Here is a 24,058-nt window from a genome sequence, read left to right on the forward strand (position 1 = left end):
ACCTTTCTGTCCCTGAAATAAATGTAACACAATAAGTGTGACTCATCGCAGGTAGAACTTACTACTGAATACTGGCAAATTAAGTCCAACTGTGCAGATTAGAAAAGTTGATTTAAAATTCATAGAGTATAATTTATGCCTGACGTATAAATGGTAAAAATTTGCAATAACCTTCAATATGGATATGTATAACTTGAAACTAACTATAGTGGACGTCATTGCATATTGTCCTGAATAATCATAATTAACTACAAAACTCCGATACCCCCCGTCCTTGGGAAGACCTGCATAGGCGATTTCTCGTATATGAAGTCAATTATTCTGTGTCCGTGAGGTGTACATACGTACTATCTAAAAAAAACTAACGGCTATGGTGTGATCGGAGTAATTAACTGCGTCACGATAGATGCACCGATAAAAGGCAACAACGCACGAAGCGTTGTCAAAAGAAAACCTTCTTTCGATCAGTACAGAGGAACAGCGGTGGTCGTAATTAATTTATATACGATTCACAGATAGGACTTAACAAGGGTTCATAAGTGGAGAATGGGCTTCACGCGTACGTGCAATAGGATGCTAATTGATTGCATTAATCGACGAATGGCTGGTTTGCCGAGTATAGTATTGTGTACATCACACGCCGAGTTCTCGACGACTTGAATGGCTGGGCGGGAGAGGCGAGGGTTGGCGGCTCTAGTGACAGAAATTCTATCGAGCGACGTCGAGCGCCGGCGTGCCGCGGGTCGCACGCCCCAGTAAATCAAGTCAGACTTGCTCAGGCCACTGACAGTACTCGACGGGCTTCAGGCACGTTCGTACTGCTGTTTATCACACTTGTACCGTGAATCAAAGAATCGCGCCCCAACGTCAGCTGCGCATTTCATCGTGCCGACAAGACGGGGAAAGATCAAGGGAAAGTTTCGGCAGTAAGACAGGCAGGCAAGCGAAGGAAGTGGTAGTTTTGAAAAGCCGTCGAAGTGTCATGAGAGGCGGTTTCACGATCCGCCCTTCTTCATCGTCCCTTCTGGAGTCATGTATGTCGCGCCCTTTAAACGAGGTAAAAAAATTTTCAAAATGTCTCTCCAACTCCAGCTATTTCATCCCTTTCACACAACTATCACTACTTCTTCATTTGTTCCTCTATACTATTGCACGTTCCGGATACCCCGTGGCGTTCATACTCAGTTGAACGGCAAATCGTATCTGCAGCTTTTACGTACGTTCATTGGCATGTTCCCAAATCGAACACGTGTAAAGTACTCGAGTGGTACCATTGATCAAATATGCACAACGGTAGTTGTTTTACCGGCAATATAAACACGCGCTGTCAAGGGTAAGGATACCGGCATACGACTATCTCGATGGTGTATCCCCCAAAAGAAATGCAAAAGCACGAATAGTAACAAATGAATTAAACACAGTAGTTGATCATAGGCTGTTTCGGGTAAGCATTAAACTGAAATTATTCACATGTTATAGGTAGACTAAACCAACCGGCGTAGCTCGTTATCGTATTCTATCCAGTGTGTTGTTACAATCTCTGTATCACGACCACTCTTGAGGAGGTTCACGTGTACTGCAGCACACTTGCCGATCGCACGAGTGAGTAATATGACCCCGCGGTATTTGATCACATGATGGAGTTACGCGTAATACAATAAGTTACATTTTGTGTAGATAAAAAATAAGTCCAAAATCAATCGGGAATCAGGACCAAATCTCCAGTACGCGACATCCAGTGTGGAGGTATAGAATGAGTGTCCATTAGACGTAATAGCGTTCAATCGTAACTTGCCCAACGAAGACGTTACTATCATTACTAATCAAATCGCGGGTAACAGACCGTGGTGAATTAATTGTCAGTCTTCAAAGCTTCATTCTGTACAGATGGAAAGCATGAACAATTGCCATTTACCAGTATAACGATGGATGGAATCGAGATGTAATGCTCTAAAAATCAATCGGTTCAATCAGGAAAGGAAAATTGACTTTTGTGTGATTTAGAATACATCTATACTAACGCAATAGTCTCCTGAAATGGGTTTAAACGATCCCGCGTAGACGAAACAGGAATGACTTGCGAAACTATTAAAAGCTTTCGAACAGGTGCCAATTTACAAAGTCTCGTAATTCGGTACGTGTGACTTTTCGATCCACAAATACGCTTCGAGCGATTCCGCATTTCTTTCGCGCAGCATATTTCTCCGCACAATCAATTTTTACTGCGGTATTGCTGTTTCAAACAAACTGAGAAATGCGTAAAATTTACGCGATCGAATCCATTCGAAACCGAAGTAATAACGACAACAGCGTGGGTTGGTAGTAAACATTATAGTTAATAAAAATTGTATTCACGAAAGAAAGCAGCAGCGACACTTGTCCGAGCATTAAAATTGTTATTTTTATATAACGCAGTTGAATGAAATCGGGTCAAGAAATTTAGAGTGCAACATTTAAAGTAAGTTCCATTGATCTAAGTGCACGAGGAGCAGATGTTCGATCATTACTATATATTTTTATGTCGAGACGGTATTTGAATGTTGATTTATATCCCATACGTCTAACACGATAAACTTTTAACGTGTTAAAATATATGAACCCGTTAAACGTGAAAGGTATTTTTCATCGTGATCTTGATAGCTCGTCTCATCAAAGTCGTAACGATGAATAGTTGCATCGTTAAAATTTGGCACGCCCGCCAACATGTGACATTCGTGAGCTTATGGGTTGTAAATAATCGGCGGTTTGTTAAAGCGGGATCAAAACGTGAACAAAGTTGCGACAGATTTCAAAACCAGGGCTGATAACAGTCTGGAGAGACTTTTCGGTCAAATCAGCATGGACGCGCGGACTTATACGGAATCGATCGGACGGTTCGCTAAAGGTCACCTTGGGGTGGAAGTCGACCTTGAGTTTCACGATTTGATTCCACTGTCGTTTCGAGAAAATGAGAAGGGATGGAAATGAGAGAGCTTGGTCACGAGGTATAACCTGGCCAGGGTCCACAAGCTATTTTCGTCACTTCAACGACTTAATAATATGTATAATATATATAACTGGCAACCTTCTTATGCATGTTCGTCGCGGTCTCATTGTTGTCCAGTGATCAGTTCAGACTGCGAAGGGATGCGAAACAAGCTGTTCAACGTGTTAACTGCATGCCGTCGTCAATATTCGAGTACTATAACATTTACTACTTTTTTATTACAGTGATATAAATACGTATGTGAATAGTTTATATCCTATAGATATTTTAGTGGGTAGCGAGTATTGTGCTTGTGAAATTTGAATCTTCGGGAATTACTAGATTTTGCAACAACCTCTGAAGCGGGGCATGTTGTTTGCGTACATATATATGTACAGTTTGGGATCCTACCAACTGCTTCAAATTCCAATCCAATTAAATCTCATTTCAATTGAACTCTTTCACCTGTGACACTGTGCTTCAGGTATTCATTCGTTTGCATTTCTGACAGTGCGATACCCAAATTCCAAATATGAATACAATATTTCCTACTCAAATTTCACATTTGAATGTGACAACGTTATATCGATTAGTGTACTTTTAGTGAATAAAAATGGTGTACGATTGCATACGTCACACATGAGATACATATACATATATAAGCATATAATCAATACGCAGCACATATGCGAGGTTGTATAGAACATTTAAATTAATATGACACACTTACATTTAAAATTATGAAATTCGCGACAGAAGATAGAAACTGATTAAAATTAAACCGGATACAATTGGAACAATTGGTAGAGCCATGCAGAACTTTGGGTTATTGATGGAGAATCAATCGGGGCTACATCATCACCTCAACATTGAAATGAGGAAATCGCTTTGGCGCATTTTCTGAAAGTTATAGCGATGTTACAATCGGTCGATCGTTTTTCAATTATTCATTATTAGTACGACAAAGAACCGGCCGTAATACACGAAGAAGCCAGCGAGGTATGACGAATACTTTATATCGGCAACCGCAACTGAATGGCTTCTCCGAACTATCCGTGAGGAAAATATCATTCAAGAAACCGATAAACATTGTGTAAAAATCGGCGGCCACGTTTTACTTGAGCACACATTAATTTAATGTGGTGTTATATCTATGATTACAGCTGCAGCAGGGCATGATCCGCAGACGGGCAATACAACACAGCAACAGTTGCAGCAACAGGGAAACGGAAGATCATGGCCGGAAGGAGGAGCAGAAATGGGGGGGTCAAGAATCGGCATCGGGTGGGAAGGGAGGCCGCAACTCCAACAACAACAACAACAACAACAACAGCAACAAGGCGCGGGGAGTGGTATGGGGGATGACGAAGACGGGGGTGGAGGGGGCGGAGGGGTGGAGGGGGCGGACGCAGCGGAGAACAACGCTGTTCACCTCAAGAGACGGGTGGGACTCGTCAGTGGGGTGGCTCTAATCGTCGGCACTATGATTGGTTCGGGGATTTTCGTTTCGCCGTCGGGCCTCCTTGTGAGGACCGGTAGCATCGGTGTGAGCTTCCTGGTATGGACAGCATGCGGTATTCTAAGCCTCTGTGGGGCTTTAGCTTACGCCGAGCTGGGGACAATGAATACCAGCTCGGGGGCGGAGTACGCGTACTTCATGGACGCCTTCGGGGCGCCCCCGGCTTTCCTCTTCTCATGGGTATCGACCCTTGTTCTAAAACCCTCTCAAATGGCAATTATTTGTTTATCATTCGCCCAGTATGCGGTGGAGGCCTTTGTCGCAGAGTGTAATCCCCCGGAGGAAGTCGTCAAGCTCGTCGCTCTCTTGGCCATCGTTGTCATTCTCCTCGTCAATTGCTACAGCGTTAATCTCGCCACCGGCGTTCAGAACGCCTTTACAGCTGCTAAGCTGATCGCCATTCTGGTAGTCATCGCTGGCGGATCGTACAAGCTGATACAGGGCAATACTCAGCATCTTAGAGGGGCTTTCGATACTGCCGAATCAACGGTCAACTTTGGAAGGCTTGCGACTGCATTCTACACTGGGCTTTGGGCGTATGATGGTTGGAACAATCTTAATTATGTCACGGAGGAGATTAAGGACCCTTCGAGGAATTTGCCAAGATCGATCATGATCGGCATTCCTTTGGTTACACTCTGTTACGCCCTCATCAACATTTCTTACTTGGCAGTCATGTCACCGTCTGAAATGATTGAGAGCGAAGCCGTTGCAGTGGTATGTTGACTTTTATCTAACTTCCTGCAATAACTTGCATGATAGTTAATTTCGCACAAGTCCTAACATACCTGACGGTGTTACAGACCTTTGGTAATCGAATTTTGGGCGTGATGGCGTGGCTAATGCCGTTATCGGTCGCCGTAAGTACTTTCGGGTCAGCCAATGGGACTTTATTTGCTGCAGGACGACTTTGCTTTGCAGCATCTAGAGAAGGTCACCTACTTGATTGCCTGAGCTATGTTCATGTCCGACGTTTTACTCCTGCTCCAGGTCTTATTTTTCACTCTCTTGTTGCAGGTACGTTTGAATAAAAAGAATATATCAAAATCGTTTGCCATCAGTCAGACACTTTGGGTCATGAGGTTGAAGTTAGTAACGTTATTGTACCGAAACATATTAAGGTAAAGTTCTTAGTAAGCAACATTGGGATTCTTTAAGATTTCGTAAACCGTAATGAAGCGGAGTATGAAAACTTTTATTCAAAGTTATTACAAAATTGCAAAATAGTGATTTTCTCCCTAATGTTTCATTATGTTAATGTTACTGACTTCAACCACGTTTTGGATCAAAGCTTTATAATGCATGTGTTTCAAACATATTCTGGGTGAACTAACATATCGTATTTGTAACTTTACAGGTGCGATGGTTTTGTCTGGCAGCATAGACTCCCTGATTGACTTTTTCTCCTTCACTGCTTGGATATTTTACGGCGGATCAATGGTAGCATTACTGGTCATGAGGAAAACCAGGCCTGATCATCCACGTCCATACAAATGCCCTTTGCCGATACCAATACTGGTACTCGGTATCTCTGCGTACCTGATAGTGGCCCCGATCATTGATAAACCGCAAATTGAATATTTGTATGCCGCTACTTTTATAGCTGCTGGGATGCTATTTTACCTACCATTCGTCAAATATGGTTATGTTCCAAAATTTATGGGTAAGAATCTCTTACATGTAAAATAATTTAGTAAGCTTAGTAATTGGAGCAGCCAACGATTTTGAAATTACATGGTTTTATTGGTACACATCCACATAATGGTAAATGAAAAATGAATTTTTGCAGAAGGTGTAAATGCTTTTCTACAAATGTTGCTCGAGGTAGCGCCAACTGCAGCTGCCTTCGATTGATACGCAGTCAAATGAACCAGTTTTCTAGTTACCGAATCATTCCATTATGGAACTGGAAGCTGGTTTCATGAAATACATATATGTGTATGTATATATATATATATATACACACACACACGCACACACACACACACAGATTCCACTACATAAAACTGTAGTGGAATCTTGGGAGGAATCTTCTTCAACGGTTTCACTGAAAGGATCCGTGGATATACATATAACCAGATTAAAATATTATTTTATTACTCGTTGTACTTGAAATAGTATATACGTGATACTATGATACTTCCTAGAAATAGCAATGAACGATGTAATGAAACAATAAAAAAAAAGTCAACAATAATATGAATCACTTTCTTAGATATGTCTTTTATTATTTGTAATGGTAGCTGGAGTCTTTGTAACTACGCCATAACTATTCAAAAGACCATCCCGCCTCCTAGGTTTTTTAACGAAACGTTGTTTAGCCACATTCTTCCCAAGTTCTGACATGTGCTTCTCTTTCTGTGCACGTTCCTTTAATTTTTGCCTCTCTAGCTTCAATTCCTTATAGTTCTTTGCCTTCTTTTTTGGTGGTTTAGCGCCCAGTTTCACTGCCAGAGCTATTTTTGCCTCTTCTCCCTTCGCTCCGTCAAAACCTGACATTCCAAATTTGATCACGTCGAACCTTGCCCTTTTCATCTGTATTTCTTGCTGCCATTTGACATCACTTTGTTGGGTCCCCTTGGCTTTATTCGTCGGAATGACTACATCTAGATCATTCTTGGCACGTTTGTCTGCGTTCAGTTTAACCTCACTTGACTTGCGCTTCTTCTTTGGCGCCGTGTATGACACAGAAATAAAATCCTTGTTGGCATTCCTTTTCAAAGTCGCACTTCGCGTCACTATGAACTCGTCCATTGCCTCATTTATTAACGTTGACACTTGGTGGTATACTGTTCAACGTCTTAGCGTCGGACGATAGCGGGTATGGTCGGTATGGAAGTTTTATGAACGTGTAACTGCGGCCATGTTTGCCAATCGCATTGTGCGTTTTGGAAGAAATTCCCTACTTCATCTTTATTTGCGGCCAATCATATAATAGACCAATGATATACGGGCCGTGTTCGAAAATTGACTGACAGTACTGTCAGCAATCTTTCATCTCTTTTGCGCTTTTAAGTTCGTGGATAGCTCTGACTCTGTCCTAGGGAATTTTCAGTACTGTCAGTCAATTTACGAACACGGCCACGGAAGTGTCAGAATTGGTTGAAAGATTAGAATCCAACACTCCGGCCTATGAAGAGCAGAACAAGAGTACACGGAATGTATCGTGTCAATTCTTCATTGAGCTTGTCACTGAAATTGCGAGTGGGATAAAATGAAAAAAGTAATTATAGTTGTGAAGAATTCATGTTGATTGTGAATTATAGAAACATTTATTTTCATCAAAGGAATGGACAATTCTACTCTATCTTTATTTATTGGAATAGCGATTTGATTAGATAACCTCAAAAATAGTGGTTATGAACTTTGCTCACATGTGTTAGATATCTGCTAGTATAATAACTCGCGTTATATACAACGGTTCATAAGGTTCTAGACTTCTATTGAATATTTTATTTTTTTGTTACTGTGTCTGTACGGATGAATGATACTATGAATCTATCACCGTTAGAAACTTGTGTGAAACTTCCTCTATGTTTCAAAGAGCTAGAAGAAGTTACCGACAAGGCAAAAGATTGGCTGCTTATGCATGGTAAGTAATATAGCTGGTTTTGCTGATTTAAATAAAACATAACTTTTATAAATTAGTTTTATTTTCTATAGATGAATGTATTACATTCTTTCTTTGTACTTTGTCTACTTTAAAACTTCAAACTGCATTACGCGTGTTTCACAAATATTATTACATGTTTCAGGGGCTTGCATGAGATGCAGAGAGCATTTAGATAAGGACGAGGTACGTTTCGCTCCCTTCGTCTTATTGCCATCGGCTTTTCCACGCAAGGAATTTGAAAAAGCCAGAAAAGTACAAACAATTCTTAATGAATTGACGCACCAAGTTGCCCATGATCACAATTTCATTACAGAAACCTTGAAAAGGTAAGCATTAAACTAAATATATGTATATTACTTTAGTAAGATATATACCTTCTACAATTACATAAACTGTGTAAAATTTTATTGAAAGTAAACAGCAATTTTTATGTGATTTCAGTTACCCAGTGTTATTCAAATAATATAAGTAATACATAGTCAAGCATTTACTTGTAGTATATATCTTTTATTCTTGATTGTAACTATTTTTCAGCACAGTTGAAGTCGATGATTTCACTGCCAGATTGTTTGGTATTTATGAAACTGTGCATGCCGAAGGCTTCAAGCAGGTAATAACAAATCATATGCTTGGTGCGTCTAAATGCGTTATTGATTTTGGTGGCGATCACGATAGCAAGCACCTTTTATTTTGCATATTTAGCACATAGAAAAGAACAAAATTGATAGTCGATTGACCTTATTGCAGAGTATCAGTTTAGGATTGCTGCGATCCGATTACTTGCTGCATAATCTACATGAAACCAATATAATGCAAGTTGAAATGAACACTATAGCTTCTAGCTTTGCTGGCATAGCAACTACTATCACACATTATCACAGGTATGGTCCACCGAATACCTGATATTTACAGTGTGAAACTTTAGAGAAAATACGATATTGTTTAGTCGTTAAAAAATCTGTATATTATCGAAGCTAATATTTTTGTGTAAACTTTGCAGATATATTTTGAAAGAATTGGAATGTGAAGACAAATTGAAAAATGTAAGTGTTGTACAACTCATTCAACGTGGCATGACTTAGTAAGTGGAAAATTCTGAAATTACGGGCACAGCTAATTCTTACTATTTATAGATTCCTGAAAACCATGCGCTGTCTGGTCTTTGCGAAGGTTTAATTGAGGCGTGGAAATTATACAATAATAAACGGTTGGTATAAATTGAGAAGATGAAATTATGGCAAGATTTATAGAAAGTATTATTGCATCACTTACCAGAGTTCCAAATTTTTAGTTGTAACATTTCAGACTTTAAAAATAATTACAAAAAATGATCTCCATCTGTGACGTTTTATTATTTACAGAGCTGTTATATTATTCATCATTGAAGATACGACGATTAATATATGTGACCAAAGGTTTCATGAATTTCTAATTCGTGAGAAGAATTCGTCTATAAAAGTTATTAGGAAATCTTTAGGACAAGTAGCTTCTGAAGCACATCTTAATCAAAATCAAGACTTAATTGTGTAAGTAATTATTTTCGCAAATCCAATACACTAGTATTTGAGTTGATTACTGACGCTTGCTTAATTCCAGTCTGCTCTCCTTTTACAATGTGATCTTCTTTTCTTCTAGTGGAAATTCTACAGTAGCTGTAGTATACTTTCGTTCCGGTTATGAACCAGCACAATACCCTACAGAACATGAGTGGTCTGCTAGATTGATGATAGAAAGATCGTCAGCCATTAAATGCCCTTCAATCCAATATCATCTAGCTGGAACAAAAAAGGTACATTGTATATGATTTAGAATTTCAGTTGTATAAGTAGGTTTGCTTGACTTGAGTTAACACTTATGGATTCGTATTGAAACATTCGAATAAAAAAAAAACACACATTCACTCCGTAATTAATATTTCTTTGTCAAATACATTTGTATTTCACTTTGATACTCTTTCGCCACCATTATAGATACACATTGCCCTTCCATTTGATTATACAAGTTCTTGATTTACAGGTTCAACAGGCATTAGCTGTAAAGGGTACAATTGAAAAATATTTTAAAGATAGGAGTATAGTGGAAAAGATAAGAACTGTATTCACTGGACTTTATTCATTAGATTTCGTAAGTAACGTCGTTATCTTTCGTTCAAACTTCACGTAAAAATGAATCCAGCAAAATCTAAGAATATTTATATTCAATAGGACGAAAATGGGGAAGGAGAAAAAGCAGTAACAATGGCCTTGAAAGAACCAGGAAGATTTGTACTAAAGCCGCAACGAGAGGGGGGAGGAAATAATATATACGGGGAAGATGTGTTCACACAACTAAAAGCTATGAGGGACTCTAAAGAACGTACAGCATGGATACTTATGGACCGCATCCATCCACCACTGCAAGAAAATTATTTAATCCGCCCAGGGAATACAGATGAGCTTAAAACACAAAATCTTGTGTCCGAACTTGGGATTTACGGAGTTATTCTTGGGTATGTATGAAGTACAAAAAATGAAGCAGTAAAGAGAACTTTTTGTAAAACAATTAGAACAGAATAATTGTTATGTGGCTATAATTGATTTAATCTTAATAGTGAATTTGAATTGCAGCGATTCAAACGAGGTAAAAATTAACAAACAAGTCGGCCATGTCCTGCGAACAAAACCAGCGAGTTCAGATGAAGGAGGCATTGTTGCAGGTGCAGGAGCTCTCGACAGCCCTTACCTTGTGCAATGAAATATTGCAAAATTTTAAGATACGTATCAGAATGCAAGAGTTTTTAATAAATGCACGAAACGACGATAAACACAAATTGGAATAGGAATAGAAACGGTAAAACTTTGCATTAAATTCAGTGTTATGTGTACATCAGTTTTAGTAAAATTTGCACAAACAAAGAGCTGATTGAAATAAGGTTCAATTAAATGATCAAATTCAGCGTTCAAATTTTTCAGGCAAATATTTGTGAATAATCTTATTCAAGTCAATAATCTCTTTATTACCAACCATTCATTGTTTTCATTGGACTTAAAAATGTAGGTAATACTGTTATTACAATTATCGTTGTTGTTATTGTTATTACCGTTAGTAATTGATAACGTAACACATAGCTATTTGCGCACAAGGCTTAATTCAATTCACGTTTATAAAACAAACAAAGAATTGGCTGTTAAATAAAAATGCATATTTTTCGAAAGACAATTAAACATCTGTATTTTTATAGATTAAATGATAATTATCCACGGGACATGCAAAAAATGAATTTTATCGGTGTATCTCGGCTATATGAATACGTTATAGGTATGTATGTATAGTAGAGTGTTTCATTTTTAAAAGATTTTAGATTTTACTGTGGGCTCATGCAGTAAATTCTTTCTTCTGGTTTACAAAAAAGCCTCAAAAAGACTGAGAATTTCAGCACCAGTTTTAAGGTGTGCTAATGTCGATGTTCCCTTTTCTAGTCTAATCGTTTTTTCACACCCCAAAACTAGTGCTACATTGCTTAATCTTTTCAAGGTTTCTTTTTAGATTAGATGCAACGAGTTTTTGCATACGCCAGTAGAAAAATCCAAATTTTTTCAACTGTGATACACCCTGATGTACAGGTTTAAGTAGTGGAGTTTTATTTTGTTGCCTATTGTAAAAAGAAAAATCTTCTGAATTTACTTTAAGGAATCCCAGTTTAATATGAACTATCCATGGATTCAATTAACAACGGCTTTTGCATTTATATTCAGCATATATAACTCATTAATTGGACATGGATGTCCTACAAAATATTATATAAATTATAAAGTGTTACCTGAACTGGTACTACATAGGGTAAATAAAAATAAAAATATTCATGAATGATTTTAGCCACGAACAGGTTGATTCGACTGTTGAAATTCCTTACGCATGCATTTGCATTGGTATCGAAGAACAGTCGATCAATACGACGTATGTTAATAGAATTTTGCTAGATTGAGCATGTTCTAAAAATATGTACAATTACTTTTGGTGTTTTTTAATGGTTAATGACTTCATTTTGATATTTTATTAACGAAAATAAAGTGAAATATATATTTACAAATTGCCGCCAGTTGATATTATTAAACCTTCCCCTTTGAGATTGTACGCCTGTAAAAAACTCCGGAAATGGAGAGAAACGTAATTTTTTATTATTGTGAAGCTTTGTAGTCTCTCTGATCAGAAATTAAAAATTTAATGCAATTAGAATGCTTGTAGTGAGGAGAAAAAAATTTGAACTCAGGGGAAGAGGTGCATCAGTGTGAATCTAAGTTTGGCCAACGGATCTTAATCACATTTTATTCGAAAAATTTAAAAATTTAGGATTGTGAATTGGAAATGTGATAAAATGGTGAAAATGAAGAAGCGAGATGAAGTCGCTGATGGCGTATTCGGACTGCTCGCAATCGATTCCTCTGGCAAAATTACGTCGATATAGTGAAACAAAGAATTGATTTAAGTATTTTTTGAAATTGGCTAAATTTCAACTGGAAAAATCCAAAAGCGTTAATCTGAGAGGCTAGTCACTCTCAAGTATATTCGCACATTACCTTATTTAACTTATTTGCCTCATCTATCCAAAGACTCGTCGGTACTCATCGTAGACCTTGGATAGATAAAGCAAATAAGTTAAATAACTTAAATAAGATAGTAAGAGGTGAGTATACTCGAAATTGATTAACCCCTCGCTTTTTTGAGATTTTCGGAGCTGGGAACTTTTCGTCTAATTTTTGTTTTGCAGGACTCTTTTTCCACTAATTAGACCGTTAGAAATACGAAAAAGATATCAAAAAAAGGGTTGGACCAATACCAGAGGAATTACGAAGGAAATCTTTCGTTTTTCGGCTGTAACTCTTATACATGGCTCGCAGCGTATTTCATAGGGTTTGTTTATAAGTTCTATAATTTTATTCAGAACAATTCAGAAGCTATTGGAATAATATGGAAGCGCAGCGAACTCTTATGGTGGTTTTTCCAAAATCGACCTTTCCGGTTTCAAGGTCTTCCATAACGAGAATTTCTCAAATTTTTCCGATTTTCATACTTAAGCGTAAACGAGTGATTTCCAGTTTTATTTACGCCGTATCATTTTTGTCATTTTGCCTCCGGCACTGGGTGCTTGGTAAAAAATTCCGTTTGACATACGTTTTTGTCGTAAACGAAATCTCACCTTTTCGCCAAGTGCCGACCGAAGTAATTATACTCTTATGATCAAAGCATCGTAAATGTAGTAGAAAACACAATATAAGGAAAAGATTTCGTTTCTGAGCATGAATTCCCATAAAAAATTTTAATTAAATATTTACCTTATGTTTAGCGTTGTGTTTAGCGAGTCATTTTACTACGAATTTCAAATTTTACGAGTAGGCTCTCCATGTGTTTCAATGCTATATTATTTCATTATCATTTGTAAATTGTATCATAGCGAATATTATGGTATTTCGGCCTTTTCAATTTGTTAAAATTTTTCGCTCTTTTGTATTTGGCGTTACTACCTAATGCTCTAAACCAAAGAGAATAATAAGATCTTTGCTTTAAACCAAGTTCGAAACCTGTTTGTACGAATTCCGAAATGATCAGTTGCCAGGGCAGAAAGATTCCTAGTAGTGAGACAGAGCTCACCGAAAACGCTCTTGAGTGTAAAGGACACAAAACTGCTGTCAGTACTGCTGGGAAAATGACAGGCCATTTCACTATACATGGACTCTGAAAACATTTTTGCCGGCTTGAATCTTCGGGAGACATGTGTAGTCAAACTTGTTTTCAAAGTGCCGTAAATAGGATGTAGATTTGTTCTAAACACTTCGAACAGTCATTTATAATATTTTCATTACCTATCACATGACTGTTGTATGGGGAGATAGAATTTCCTTATTTCAGAAAAAATTTACCATTAAATTAAATTTGAAAAATGAATTTTAGAACATTTCTGAAAATCGGTATTTGTTTATTATGCCTTAATTGCGGAGAGTGTTTTATTCCGCTAATTCCTGTCGCAGTAGGTGGTATTGCCAGTGGATTAGCAGGCCTAGGTTATATGTCATGGTGTAGTTTCAAGGAGTGCTGCACAAATCAGTACATTCCAGCTGATTTTACTTGTGAGTATCCTTTGTTCAGTTGGCAGATTTCCTTCTTCACGTCTTGTGTTTTTTCAGATAAATTTAAGTAGCGCAGATGGTTGTTATATTTACCAGACTTTGTGAAGTGTTAAACTGTTAATATCCTTGTACCGCAATCGAGCAATCGAATTCGTTGAGTCACACCTGGTCTTTCTTCTCCGCTGCAACAATGAACTACCCTGATGATTAATAAGAATTAACTACTTGACAATCCATAATTTAGGACCAATCGAAAGATATAGAGAAAATCTGTTGTTTCCATTGCAGTGCTTGATACTACACTGAAGACTAAACTTTACGGCCAACATTTGGCACATGAAACCGTGCTGCACGCATTGAAAGGTCATTTCGAAGATACAAATCCGAAGAAGGCATTAGCTATGAGTTTTCACGGTTTACCTGGAAGTGGTAAAAACTATATGGCAAACTTTATCGTTGACGCACTGTATAAAAATGGTGCTAACAGTAGTTACGTTCATTTTTATAAAGGGCGTCTTCATTTTCCCGCCGATGGAAACATCGCTGAATATCAGGTTAGTCGTTGTACCTTAATAGTTAGTCATAGAAACTGCATTTGTCACAGAAATTCTCCAAATAAATTAATTGATACAAACTTGATCCAAATCTTGTCTTCAAGCAAGACATAATTAATATTCAACAGTAATTATTTAATGGTAGAAAACAATAGTTCAGAATATTTACCGCTGATTGTGTTCCTTAAGTATAATAATATCCGAAACGTGATTTATCATAGCGGAACCTTCGAGACGAAATAACGAAATATCTTCAGGTGTGCAAACGCTCGATCTTCATATTTGACGAAGTTGATAAAATACCAGAAGGAACGCTCAATATACTTGTGCCATTTTTGGACTATAATCCAAAGCTTCAAAATATAGACCCAACCGAAGCTATATTTATATTTTTGTCAAACACTGGAGGTTCTGCAATGGCACAACATCTTCTACAGTTGTGGCAAGCTGGAAAAAAACGAGACGAAACCACTCTGGCAGACTTTGAATCGTTACTAGCTATCGGTGCATTCAATGAAAAGGGCGGTTTTCACAAAAGTGATACAATCGAAACTAGCCTCATTGATCATTATGTTCCGTTTTTACCACTTGAGGAAATTCACGTAGAAAAGTGTATAATTGATGCCTTTCTTAAAAGAGGTGTTACCCCAAGTAATGAGATGATTCAAGAAACTATGACGCATGTCACCTTCGGGCCATCTCCACATAAGCTTTATTCAAATGCTGGTTGTAAAAGACTCGATCAAAAAGCTTCAGCTATCAAGCAAAAGTTCAGTTCAAGAAGAAATTCCAAATTATAAAAGTTAGCATATATTTTGGCTCAACGAATATGTGTATGTCGTAGAAGATTATTAATCTTTTTTATTCGTGAAATAATTTTGATAAAATATTAATTCTTAAATAATACGATACTAATATTTTTTTCAATACAGGTAATAGCCGTATGTTTGAAATCGAAATATAATTTCACCGTTATAAGTAAAATGTTTGAGGATACGCTATCAGTATGTTATTTTATGTTTTGTAAAACTCTACGATAGTGGAAAATAATGAAGCGTAATAATAACTCAATTTTAATAACATATTGGAGGTGTTAAATGTTGATAATAAACAAACAAACCACCAACAAACTTTAAGTTGTACTTGCCTAGGTTTATAGATCTGATTCCTTAACTCACTTTAACATATGAATCCAACATAAATCAGTTTCTGTTACTGTTGTGTAACAGTTAATACAAATACAGAATATTGGATAACGCATTGGTGAACAGAAAGTTTATTAGTATTTATTGGCACAATTTGAGAACACTTCTCAGACAATAAAAATATTTTATGTATACACCATTCTAGCATAATAGTTCTAATGATAGTACGTACACATACAGGTAATTGTTCATATACATATGTGTGTGTATATATATATATATATATATATATATATATATATATATATTTTTAAAACTTTCTTTGTATAATATTAAAATATATCGAAACCTCAGTGTAATGGAATAACAGCTGCAGAGACAGAGGCTATTCTACGTATGCAAAAATAGAACTTTGACAATGCTTTATAAGTATAAAATCGAACATTTTGTTGCATAAAAAAAAGTAGGGCTTACTTTCTTACTAAAATTGCTAATGATTTGCAACTTCTCATTACTTTTTTTTTTTTTTTAAACAATATGAATCTGGCCCACAGTTTCGACTGTTTGGAAAAATTCATAGAATACACATATTGCATAAAATTAGACTTTCTTCTATCGACATATAGATTAGTCAATCAATTATTATTATAAATATCATACATAAATAGATAAAATGGTAGGACATTTATCGTTAGTAAACAGTAACTCTCTAAATAAAATTCTCTCGTTGTTAGTCAGAATCAGGGACATGTTTAACGTGATAGTAAACTTAAAATAACTAGCATTTGTAGTAAAATGGCATCTCATTTACACCTATAGTTTTATTACACTATTTCGATATATACTAGCAAAAAGCTTACACAGATACAGATAAGTGCTTAATTGTAAAAGATGACTGGAATTTTGCTAAAATTTTATTAATAATTAGTTGTGTGTCCTGATTGAAAAAATGATTAAACACCTATGAGGAAAGTATTTTTTTAACAGTCTTATCATATCTATATGTCTGTGCATGTACCCAGATAACATTTTAACTTTTTGTGAGAATTCATTAAATAGTACAATCCTACTCTGACTGTAACAACAAACTGTCTATAAATAATTTAAAATCATGGTTCACTAATTAAGTGATTTGAGCTGTGCTATCGGAAGTCGCATTCTAACTACTTTACAAGTGATACAGGTATCGCCGAATCCCTATCTTTGTGCATTTTCAACGCTGTGTGTAAATGGACGAATATGATTCAAATGCATTTTTTTCGTAGCAGTAAACCGACAGACACTGATTGTTATCTGGGTAACGGTGAACTGAATTTTTTAAATGCTGTACTGTTACACTGAGAGTTCGGACATCGATCATCTGTGAAATTGATTTGAACATTTGGAATTCATTCTTCGGCAACGTATTCTTTAGGGAAGAATCCAACTTGATCGCCTATTTTACCTTTCCACCAGCCCCTGGCATCCCCTTCCTTACTGAGCACAACTACTCGGCAGCCTCGACGTAGACTCAATTGATTTGGTTCTCCTCCTCTAAAGTCAAACAGTGCCTTGGCTAGAACTCGCCTAAATGGCCAGAGCAATCGCTGATCCAAATCCTCAAAGTTTTCGGCAAGTGAAGCTCGCTCATAGTACTCTATTAGTTCGACAACACTTTTAAAAAACCGCGATTCGCTTAGATAGTAATGCACAGCACCATCAGCTTCACGTTTAAACACCCTTATATGCTTCACCCTTCCATATGCCCTGAAATAGCAGGATTAGTACTTATTTATTACTGTAACACTGTTAAATGTATAATTAATACTCACTTAATGCTAAGCGCATAGCTAGTTTCATTTCCAACACGAGGCTGCCCTGCACGTCGTACTCTTAGCATGTAGGTACCATCTTCACGATGTTCCAACCTTGAAGTTGCCGTGTCCCTGCCCATTTCACCCACAAACCACAGTTTCGGAGACAAGGCGAGTTCATATGGTAGCGGTGGTGGCATAGGCGTGCAACGACCCGAATACATAATGCATTGCTTATGCACTGAGAAACGGCAAGATGTGCATCTGTATCCCTGTGAACAGTTTCATTGTCTGACTGATCACATTTTAAAATTTCATCGGTAACATTTTTTTACCTCGTTTTAACTCATAAGAAGTTAGAGTTATTTCAGAAAACGTGCAATACCTGAAATATTCGACCCTTCAGAAACTTCCCGCAGTGCTGACAATATTGCGCAGTATCAAATGTGGTCAGCTTGAATTTATGATCTGTTGATTTGCAGGCGGCTGGATTAATGTTGTCCATTGCTTCTCGTAATGCTTTGATCCATGCTTTCTTTTGATCATCAGTTCTGGCGTACAAGGTATAGGCAGTGTAGGCTTGCTTGTGAACCAGCAGCCATTGGTAAGACCATCGAGAATCACGGCCCATGGTCCGTCTTTCCATATGATCTTCCAATCTGTAGTCATCCAAACGTAATGTTTCCTTGTAGCAATACTGATCTCCTCTTTCTGCTTTGCAAATCAGTACCACTTGCTCAAAAACAAATGCCCATCGTGCCTTCACCCGCTGGTCGTTGTGAGCTTTTACCTGTAGACAGAAATTGAATATCCTCAAGGATCAATGAGCTCCATCATTTGAATAAAAGTAAAGAAGAGCGAAAAAACGTTTAGAAAATTTACTGCAATGTTATTTGCGCCAATGATAGTGAACACGAGTGAAACAACAGCCCTACTTTGTATAAGAAACGAATCTGATGAAATTTGCATAAGACAAGCTCAGATATCAACAATTTGTAAAAAGTTTTACAATTGGAACATTCAAAATGAGCCAACTCTGGTGTTTATCAAGCGATTCCATCATTTTTAGGCTCACTTTGCTCGCTGGCGAGCTTCCTATGAATTTTCTGAAAAACATTCAAGTAATCGTACCTTAAAGTAAAGAGATAATGCATAAATGTAATTGTTGACGAATATCTGTCCTAGCATACTTAGATAAATATATATTTATGCAATCAGGAAATAACTGTTCATAAATTTTGTTTTTAGCGATCCTACGAGATCTCTATGGTAAACAAAATAAATCCAACAACATTGGAAATTTCATAGAAAACACCAGTTTTATTGTTTCGAACGTTCTAAATATAAAGCCTTTCCTCAAATTTTTAATATCCTACCTGTGTTATTCGAATTTGCTCCGATTCACTTACATTACTTCATACAAAAGTTGGTTCGTTTGTTTTCAACATTATTAGTGCAAATTGCGCTGCTGGAAACTTTTTGAAAAGTTTTTTCTGTTCACGTAATGTATGATGATGTGACAATCTGGCTGATTCATCTCAAAACTGAGGTTTACGATTTCTTTATAACCGTGTAGTGAATTTGATAAGCGTAAGAAGCATACCTTCAGTTCTCCATCTTTGAGCAAACGCCCGTAATTCTTAAGTTGTGTATCCTCTGTAACATCCCAGCCTACGATTGAAGCTTGAATATCTCTGATGAGATCCAGTGTGTCCGAATCACGCTTTACTTCGTTTATGTATTGTGCTACATCTACCATAGCTTCTCTAGCTTTCTCTAATTGTCGCCGGTCTTCGATCCATTCACGAGGAGTTTCTTCTACTAATTTTTGTAACAATAAGTGGTATTTCAGTATCCTTTGCATCGGAACTGACAATATGTCGAGGAGTTTGAATCTCCCGTTATTAGCCTCTTCCTGGCATCTCTACAGACAAAAAAAAAAAAACGATCAGAAACTTGAATATCCAGAGACAATGATCCCACTGACTTTACATGATAGACAACTTACGATTACTACTTCATTGATGAGTTCGTTGCGACAAACATCTCGCACTGTAATTTGGGCTAAAGTCAAGTTGGCACAGTAATCACCATAAAGTAGAAACTTTTCCCGCCAATCTAAAAATATTCTCGCTAAGTCTGCTCCGTTTCGGGCAATGCGTAACTTGCTATGAAAATCTGTGTGAATTATTGATAGTTCTTCTATCCCAAAGAAAATGCATGCTGAATCTTCTGGACGAAGAAGTGGAGACAAAGGGCGAGCGAAATGTCTCAGCAAGTTTACCAATACTTCAGAGTAGTTGCGTTCAGTTTCGACCAATTCTTGAACAACGTAGTCACGCTTTTCACCTCCAGATGCCGGCACCCCCTAAACACTCACATCAATGTATTAATCAGTGCACATAAAGATAAAAGCGCAGAAGTTTGGGGATTCATAGCAATTCGATATGATTGAAATAAATTTACATCAAGATATATCCTCGGCATGCATATGTTTGTAAAAATTTTGTATGCAAAAAAAAAGGCCGCTATTCACAATGATTAAATAAAAGCTACACCTGTTGTGCTAGATTCTCTATTTGTATTACATATTTTCGAGGCTTTAAGTATCCTACCAACCTTTAATTCTGCACTTGAATTTAAAGACCCTGGTTAAAAAGATTGGCAGTAATTTTACAAGCGGGAACTAAATTTATATGACCTCAGGTGATTGCAATACTTTAAACGGTTCTGCATTGAGTAAATTCGAAAGTCGTCTAATTAGATTGTACTTTCAATTGTGTCTTGTGAAGATTCAAACTTTCAGTCGAAGGTCGAGCTAATAAGAAACAAATAAAAACCTGTGTGGTACTGGTAGGTGGAGGCATGTGTAAACTACAGAGGTCCTGGTAAATTTCTTCGCTTTGAGCATGGCTGCAGAAAACACCGTAGCCATCTTCTTCCTCTACAGGATCTCGGCTATCCCCCCCAACACCTGCTTCGTTACCCTCGCGCCTTCTAAACCGTCGGCGTCGACCCTCGTCTTCTCGCCTTGCGTACAAAAACACAAATAGCCATGCATCTAACTATTGCAACTAAAACCTCTGGCAAATTTAAATTAAACTCTATACTACAAACTCAATCAGAGCAAGAAATTGAAAGAGGTTGGATGGTCAAAAATCGATAGTTTTTTTTATTAATTTTACTACAAGACGATTGTACATTGGGTATTTGTCAAACTGTTATTCAAAAATATTGGAATTATAAAAGAAAGTGGGGATGTCGATGCTTGATTACAAATCGTTTTAGAATGGTTGAAAATTTAGTACGTGTGTTTCATTTCACTCTTCGATCGCTCATTTTATTCAGAAAACTATTTTACAGAAATTCATCGACAACGATCAACAAATAGCGCCATTAAAGAGACTATTGCAAAAAAAGAAAAGAAAATAAACGAACGAATGTTATAGATTTTTAACCACTTTGTAGTGATTTAAAATAAAGCGTCGATACTTCAACATTTGTTCATAATTCCAGCATTTTCTTTTTCTTTACTTGAAGAGATCTTCCTAGCTTACGAATATGATAACAGCTATGATGTACCCAATGTACAACTATCTCGTAATGAGATTAAAAAAAGCATATTCGGCGAGTGAACCGCAACAACTCTTTTCCACTGATACACAAATCTAGCTAATGGATGTTTAGAAATGAAATCACAGGAAGAGTGTTGGGTAGCAGAGTATAAAACACGTACAAAAAAGAAATTGACATTTTGCATATTTCAGTTCACATATAGTATGGAGCGGAACTCAATTTTCAAATTTCAGGCTCACTTGTAATGACATTATTTTACTTAATATTCAAATCAAAGTTTAAACGACATATGTGTATATTCTAACTCTCGGTAAATGATAGTGCGTCGGCTCGTGTGCATCCATGTTTTTTTGATGAACTAGGCTTGATCGGCGACCGCCGATCTTGATATTTGTACGTGGAATGTGGATTGATAATAGAATGCATGGTAGATCGAACTACAGTTTGATGAAAAAATAAGGGCTGAAAATAAAATCTCCAAGGTAGATATGACTGTGGAGATTTTTCTTTTTCATATCAACACTCTTTTTAAACGAGTAAAACGACATATACCTCCTCTGTGGAAGGCCAGTCGTGCTGAGGGGTGGTCGAAAAGCACAGTAGTTCCTGATAAACTTGGGACTCACCTAGGTCCACCCCTCTAGGTTTTATGGTAAAGGCCACTACCGCTGCTGTGGGGCTAAACCCATGAACAGTGATTACCAAGAAGCTATTTTTTCACTCTGATAGATGAGCAAAATAACATCGTAACTCAGAGTTTGATTCAACATCGTCGTATGCAGAATTTATTCAAAAACGTTGGTTCGCAGAATTTGGTTCAACACCATCGTATCTCAAATTAAGATATCGTGTATATTATTGAAGCTACACCATTGTGGGATGCATGACTGTTGAAAAGATATTGGCATTGGTTGTCTCGTGACATGTGATTAAGATTCGATATTCTTTCCCATATCATATCTCAAGTTTGGATTATAGTTACAATGGTTGCCTAACATACTCAATTATTTCCATGAATTTCTGACTAATGACCATTAATATATCATCATGTTCAAGTCGATTTTGAAATTTTGAAGCTGATGGAAAAATTGGAATCTGCTTCAAATAGGTCATATTTTTCGGTGTATGACGAAACCTTAACAACATTTTATGATTAACCAGCACTAATATTTTTTCAAAAATCACATGCAGGCATCGGTGGTGCAGCCAAAGAAAATGATGTATGCAAAATTTCAACTTCAGATACGATGTTGTTGAACCATATTCTGAAATACAACGTCTTTGAATCAAATTCTGACTTACAATGCTTTGAAAAAAATTCTTTGACACAATATTTTTCCGCTCTGCTATCCACTTCATTTATACCCGACTGGATCCATTTCAAATGATGCACATAGGTTGATGCAAACAGGGGCAAAGTGGTGAACTTAACTCACAAATAATCCACTTAGATAACTATCAGTCACCTAGTTTTATTCGATAGTGAATGCGATTTATGTCATATCCGTACGGTTTGAAATGGATTCAAATTGAGCCCATCAGGTTTACTTTAGATATTGATTAGGAGAGAAGTGTAAACAAGCTTTTACTCACCCTACTCCTGCACTTTGCAAGTCCTTGTAAATATCTTCCTGCGATCTATCACGTCCAATAGAAAAACCTCTGTAATAAGAAATTGCAAAAAGATATTAGATATCTGAAAGACAGATCTTCGTTATGTAGCTTAACTGCGTAGGATTTCAATACTTACTCGATCCCTTTACGGCGTAATCGAGGGCAGATGGACAGTGCAGAAAGAGTACACAAGACACGATGAAAGTTAGACAAGTCGAACAGCATGGAAGGTTCGAACAATTCCGATTCGGAGAGTCCAAAGACAGAGGAACAGGCTGATAGGAATATCTTGATGTTACGAAGGCAAAGGAACTGGGCCAGTTGAGGCTTCTGATTCACATCTTTCATGTCCACGCAACCCGGATCGACTGTGTTGAGCAAATTGCAGAGCAGTACGCCGTCCCGTAGAGTGTAAGCCAGGTCGAACGCTGTTGCACTGGGCCAGTTGGCCTTGTGATCGCTCCGCAGTGCGCCGCACCTCGTCAGCCAACTGGCACACTCGTGCCACCCGTTGCTTGGGTCTGCATCGCTGTCACCGGTATTCATTTTATCTTAACAGTCCTGCTAATTGACTGAGAGGTAACGTGTCTACCACTCCTCAGAGTTTCACGTCAGAATTGTTACTCCCCATTGTAACTTCTTGTCACAGTCACTGTAGGCCGTTCTCCTCATTTACGACTCATCATAGTTTCCTCAACATCATTCTTATTAACATTCTGACATTAATTTTAATGACGTTTATTTCCTGTACTACTTGCAGTACTTTTTCCTGGTGATTTCACTACCATGTACGATCGTATCCTGACGTTTACTCCTCTATCACGCCATTTTCCTCAAACAATTAACCTTGTTCGTTTTGGACCGTTTTTTGATACTTTGCGCATCCAAGGGCAAGATGGGCTCCACTTTTCAGTCATTGTATTTTTCAGCTGCTGTTTCTGCTCGATGCATAGATTCCCTATTTTATCGGTTACTCTATTGGTTGAAAACTACCTCGGAACGTTTTTCAACCAGTTACTATGAAGGTCTGAGGGAATTGCTTATACGAACATTAGCTCGCGCATGTTCCGTGATCGGTTTCTTGCGTCTACATGTGGTTACACCCTTCCGCGCAGTTCAAATATTCAACGTAGTCTTATTTCGGAGAAACAAGGTCACAAGCAGTTTATGTACAC

The 24,058-nt window shown here is 37.4% G+C and overlaps 5 protein-coding genes across 10 annotated transcripts; 3 read left to right on the forward strand and 2 right to left on the reverse strand.

Annotated features, from left to right (window-relative positions):
- The first annotated feature begins 672 nt into the window (after positions 1-672).
- On the forward strand, positions 673-6,681 carry LOC124211526 (b(0,+)-type amino acid transporter 1). Of its 3 annotated transcripts, none has more exons than XM_046610663.2 (5): positions 673-1,057; positions 4,129-5,201; positions 5,288-5,501; positions 5,842-6,147; positions 6,274-6,681. In XM_046610663.2, the coding sequence occupies exons 1-5, from the start codon at positions 1,033-1,035 to the stop codon at positions 6,336-6,338; spliced, it is 1,683 nt and encodes a 560-aa protein (XP_046466619.1). In that variant the 5' UTR covers positions 673-1,032; the 3' UTR covers positions 6,339-6,681. The 3 variants fall into 3 exon arrangements, with proteins under 3 accessions (XP_046466619.1, XP_046466620.1, XP_046466618.1); XM_046610664.2 differs by lacking the exon at positions 673-1,057 and adding an exon at positions 1,491-1,602; XM_046610662.2 differs by lacking the exon at positions 673-1,057 and adding an exon at positions 3,051-3,178.
- Positions 5,835-7,343, reverse strand: LOC124211527 (uncharacterized protein C1orf131 homolog). Its single transcript, XM_046610665.2, has one exon. The coding sequence runs from the start codon at positions 7,236-7,238 to the stop codon at positions 6,696-6,698; it is 543 nt and encodes a 180-aa protein (XP_046466621.1). The 5' UTR covers positions 7,239-7,343; the 3' UTR covers positions 5,835-6,695.
- Positions 7,344-7,586: 243 nt separating this feature from the next.
- Positions 7,587-12,166, forward strand: LOC124211944 (glutathione synthetase). 3 transcript variants are annotated; one of them, XM_046611503.1, is made up of 12 exons: positions 7,587-7,707; positions 8,029-8,076; positions 8,240-8,423; positions 8,632-8,707; positions 8,845-8,978; positions 9,098-9,140; positions 9,231-9,304; positions 9,459-9,623; positions 9,733-9,886; positions 10,114-10,221; positions 10,302-10,585; positions 10,704-12,166. In XM_046611503.1, exons 2-12 carry the CDS (start codon positions 8,070-8,072, stop codon positions 10,828-10,830), a joined length of 1,356 nt encoding a protein of 451 aa, XP_046467459.1. In that variant the 5' UTR covers positions 7,587-7,707; positions 8,029-8,069; the 3' UTR covers positions 10,831-12,166. The 3 variants fall into 3 exon arrangements, with proteins under 3 accessions (XP_046467459.1, XP_046467457.1, XP_046467458.1); XM_046611502.2 differs by having other exon boundaries at positions 7,617-7,707; positions 7,996-8,076; XM_046611501.2 differs by having other exon boundaries at positions 7,608-8,076.
- Positions 12,167-13,619: 1,453 nt separating this feature from the next.
- Positions 13,620-16,835, forward strand: LOC124211104 (torsin-1A). Of its 2 annotated transcripts, none has more exons than XM_046609829.2 (3): positions 13,620-14,201; positions 14,490-14,755; positions 15,013-16,835. In XM_046609829.2, the coding sequence occupies exons 1-3, from the start codon at positions 14,015-14,017 to the stop codon at positions 15,553-15,555; spliced, it is 996 nt and encodes a 331-aa protein (XP_046465785.1). In that variant the 5' UTR covers positions 13,620-14,014; the 3' UTR covers positions 15,556-16,835. The 2 variants fall into 2 exon arrangements, with proteins under 2 accessions (XP_046465785.1, XP_046465784.1); XM_046609828.2 differs by having other exon boundaries at positions 13,628-14,201; positions 14,977-16,835.
- Vav (Vav guanine nucleotide exchange factor) lies at positions 15,688-23,785 on the reverse strand. Its single transcript, XM_046609825.2, has 8 exons — positions 23,020-23,785; positions 22,863-22,931; positions 20,534-20,723; positions 19,702-20,061; positions 19,297-19,617; positions 18,079-18,483; positions 17,712-17,965; positions 15,688-17,646 (listed from the first exon to the last, which is right to left on the reverse strand). Exons 1-8 carry the CDS (start codon positions 23,427-23,429, stop codon positions 17,289-17,291), a joined length of 2,367 nt encoding a protein of 788 aa, XP_046465781.1. The 5' UTR covers positions 23,430-23,785; the 3' UTR covers positions 15,688-17,288.
- Positions 23,786-24,058: the final 273 nt, after the last annotated feature.

The sequence above is a fragment of the Neodiprion pinetum genome, chromosome 2 (genome assembly GCF_021155775.2).
Source record: "Neodiprion pinetum isolate iyNeoPine1 chromosome 2, iyNeoPine1.2, whole genome shotgun sequence".
NCBI lineage: Eukaryota > Metazoa > Arthropoda > Insecta > Hymenoptera > Diprionidae > Neodiprion > Neodiprion pinetum.

Excerpts from the sequence above, each read along its gene's own strand:
- LOC124211526 (XM_046610662.2), top strand. The coding sequence starts at position 3,127 with ATGCGAAACAAGCTGTTCAACGTGTTAACTGCATGCCGTCGTCAATAT. Across the intron at positions 5,202-5,287 it reads AGAGCGAAGCCGTTGCAGTG|ACCTTTGGTAATCGAATTTT; the intron begins GTATGTTGACTT and ends ACGGTGTTACAG. Across the intron at positions 6,148-6,273 it reads TTATGTTCCAAAATTTATGG|AAGGTGTAAATGCTTTTCTA; the intron begins GTAAGAATCTCT and ends GAATTTTTGCAG.
- LOC124211527 (XM_046610665.2), bottom strand. The coding sequence starts at position 7,238 with ATGGACGAGTTCATAGTGACGCGAAGTGCGACTTTGAAAAGGAATGCC.
- LOC124211944 (XM_046611501.2), top strand. The coding sequence starts at position 7,965 with ATGAATGATACTATGAATCTATCACCGTTAGAAACTTGTGTGAAACTT. Across the intron at positions 8,708-8,844 it reads ATGCCGAAGGCTTCAAGCAG|AGTATCAGTTTAGGATTGCT; the intron begins GTAATAACAAAT and ends ACCTTATTGCAG. Across the intron at positions 10,586-10,703 it reads ATTTACGGAGTTATTCTTGG|CGATTCAAACGAGGTAAAAA; the intron begins GTATGTATGAAG and ends TTTGAATTGCAG.
- LOC124211104 (XM_046609828.2), top strand. The coding sequence starts at position 14,015 with ATGAATTTTAGAACATTTCTGAAAATCGGTATTTGTTTATTATGCCTT. Across the intron at positions 14,202-14,489 it reads CATTCCAGCTGATTTTACTT|TGCTTGATACTACACTGAAG; the intron begins GTGAGTATCCTT and ends TTTCCATTGCAG. Across the intron at positions 14,756-14,976 it reads GAAACATCGCTGAATATCAG|CGGAACCTTCGAGACGAAAT; the intron begins GTTAGTCGTTGT and ends GATTTATCATAG.
- Vav (XM_046609825.2), bottom strand. The coding sequence starts at position 23,429 with ATGAATACCGGTGACAGCGATGCAGACCCAAGCAACGGGTGGCACGAG. Across the intron at positions 22,932-23,019 it reads TTACGCCGTAAAGGGATCGA|AGGTTTTTCTATTGGACGTG; the intron begins GTAAGTATTGAA and ends TTCTTATTACAG. Across the intron at positions 17,966-18,078 it reads TGAAGGGTCGAATATTTCAG|GGATACAGATGCACATCTTG; the intron begins GTATTGCACGTT and ends AACTGTTCACAG.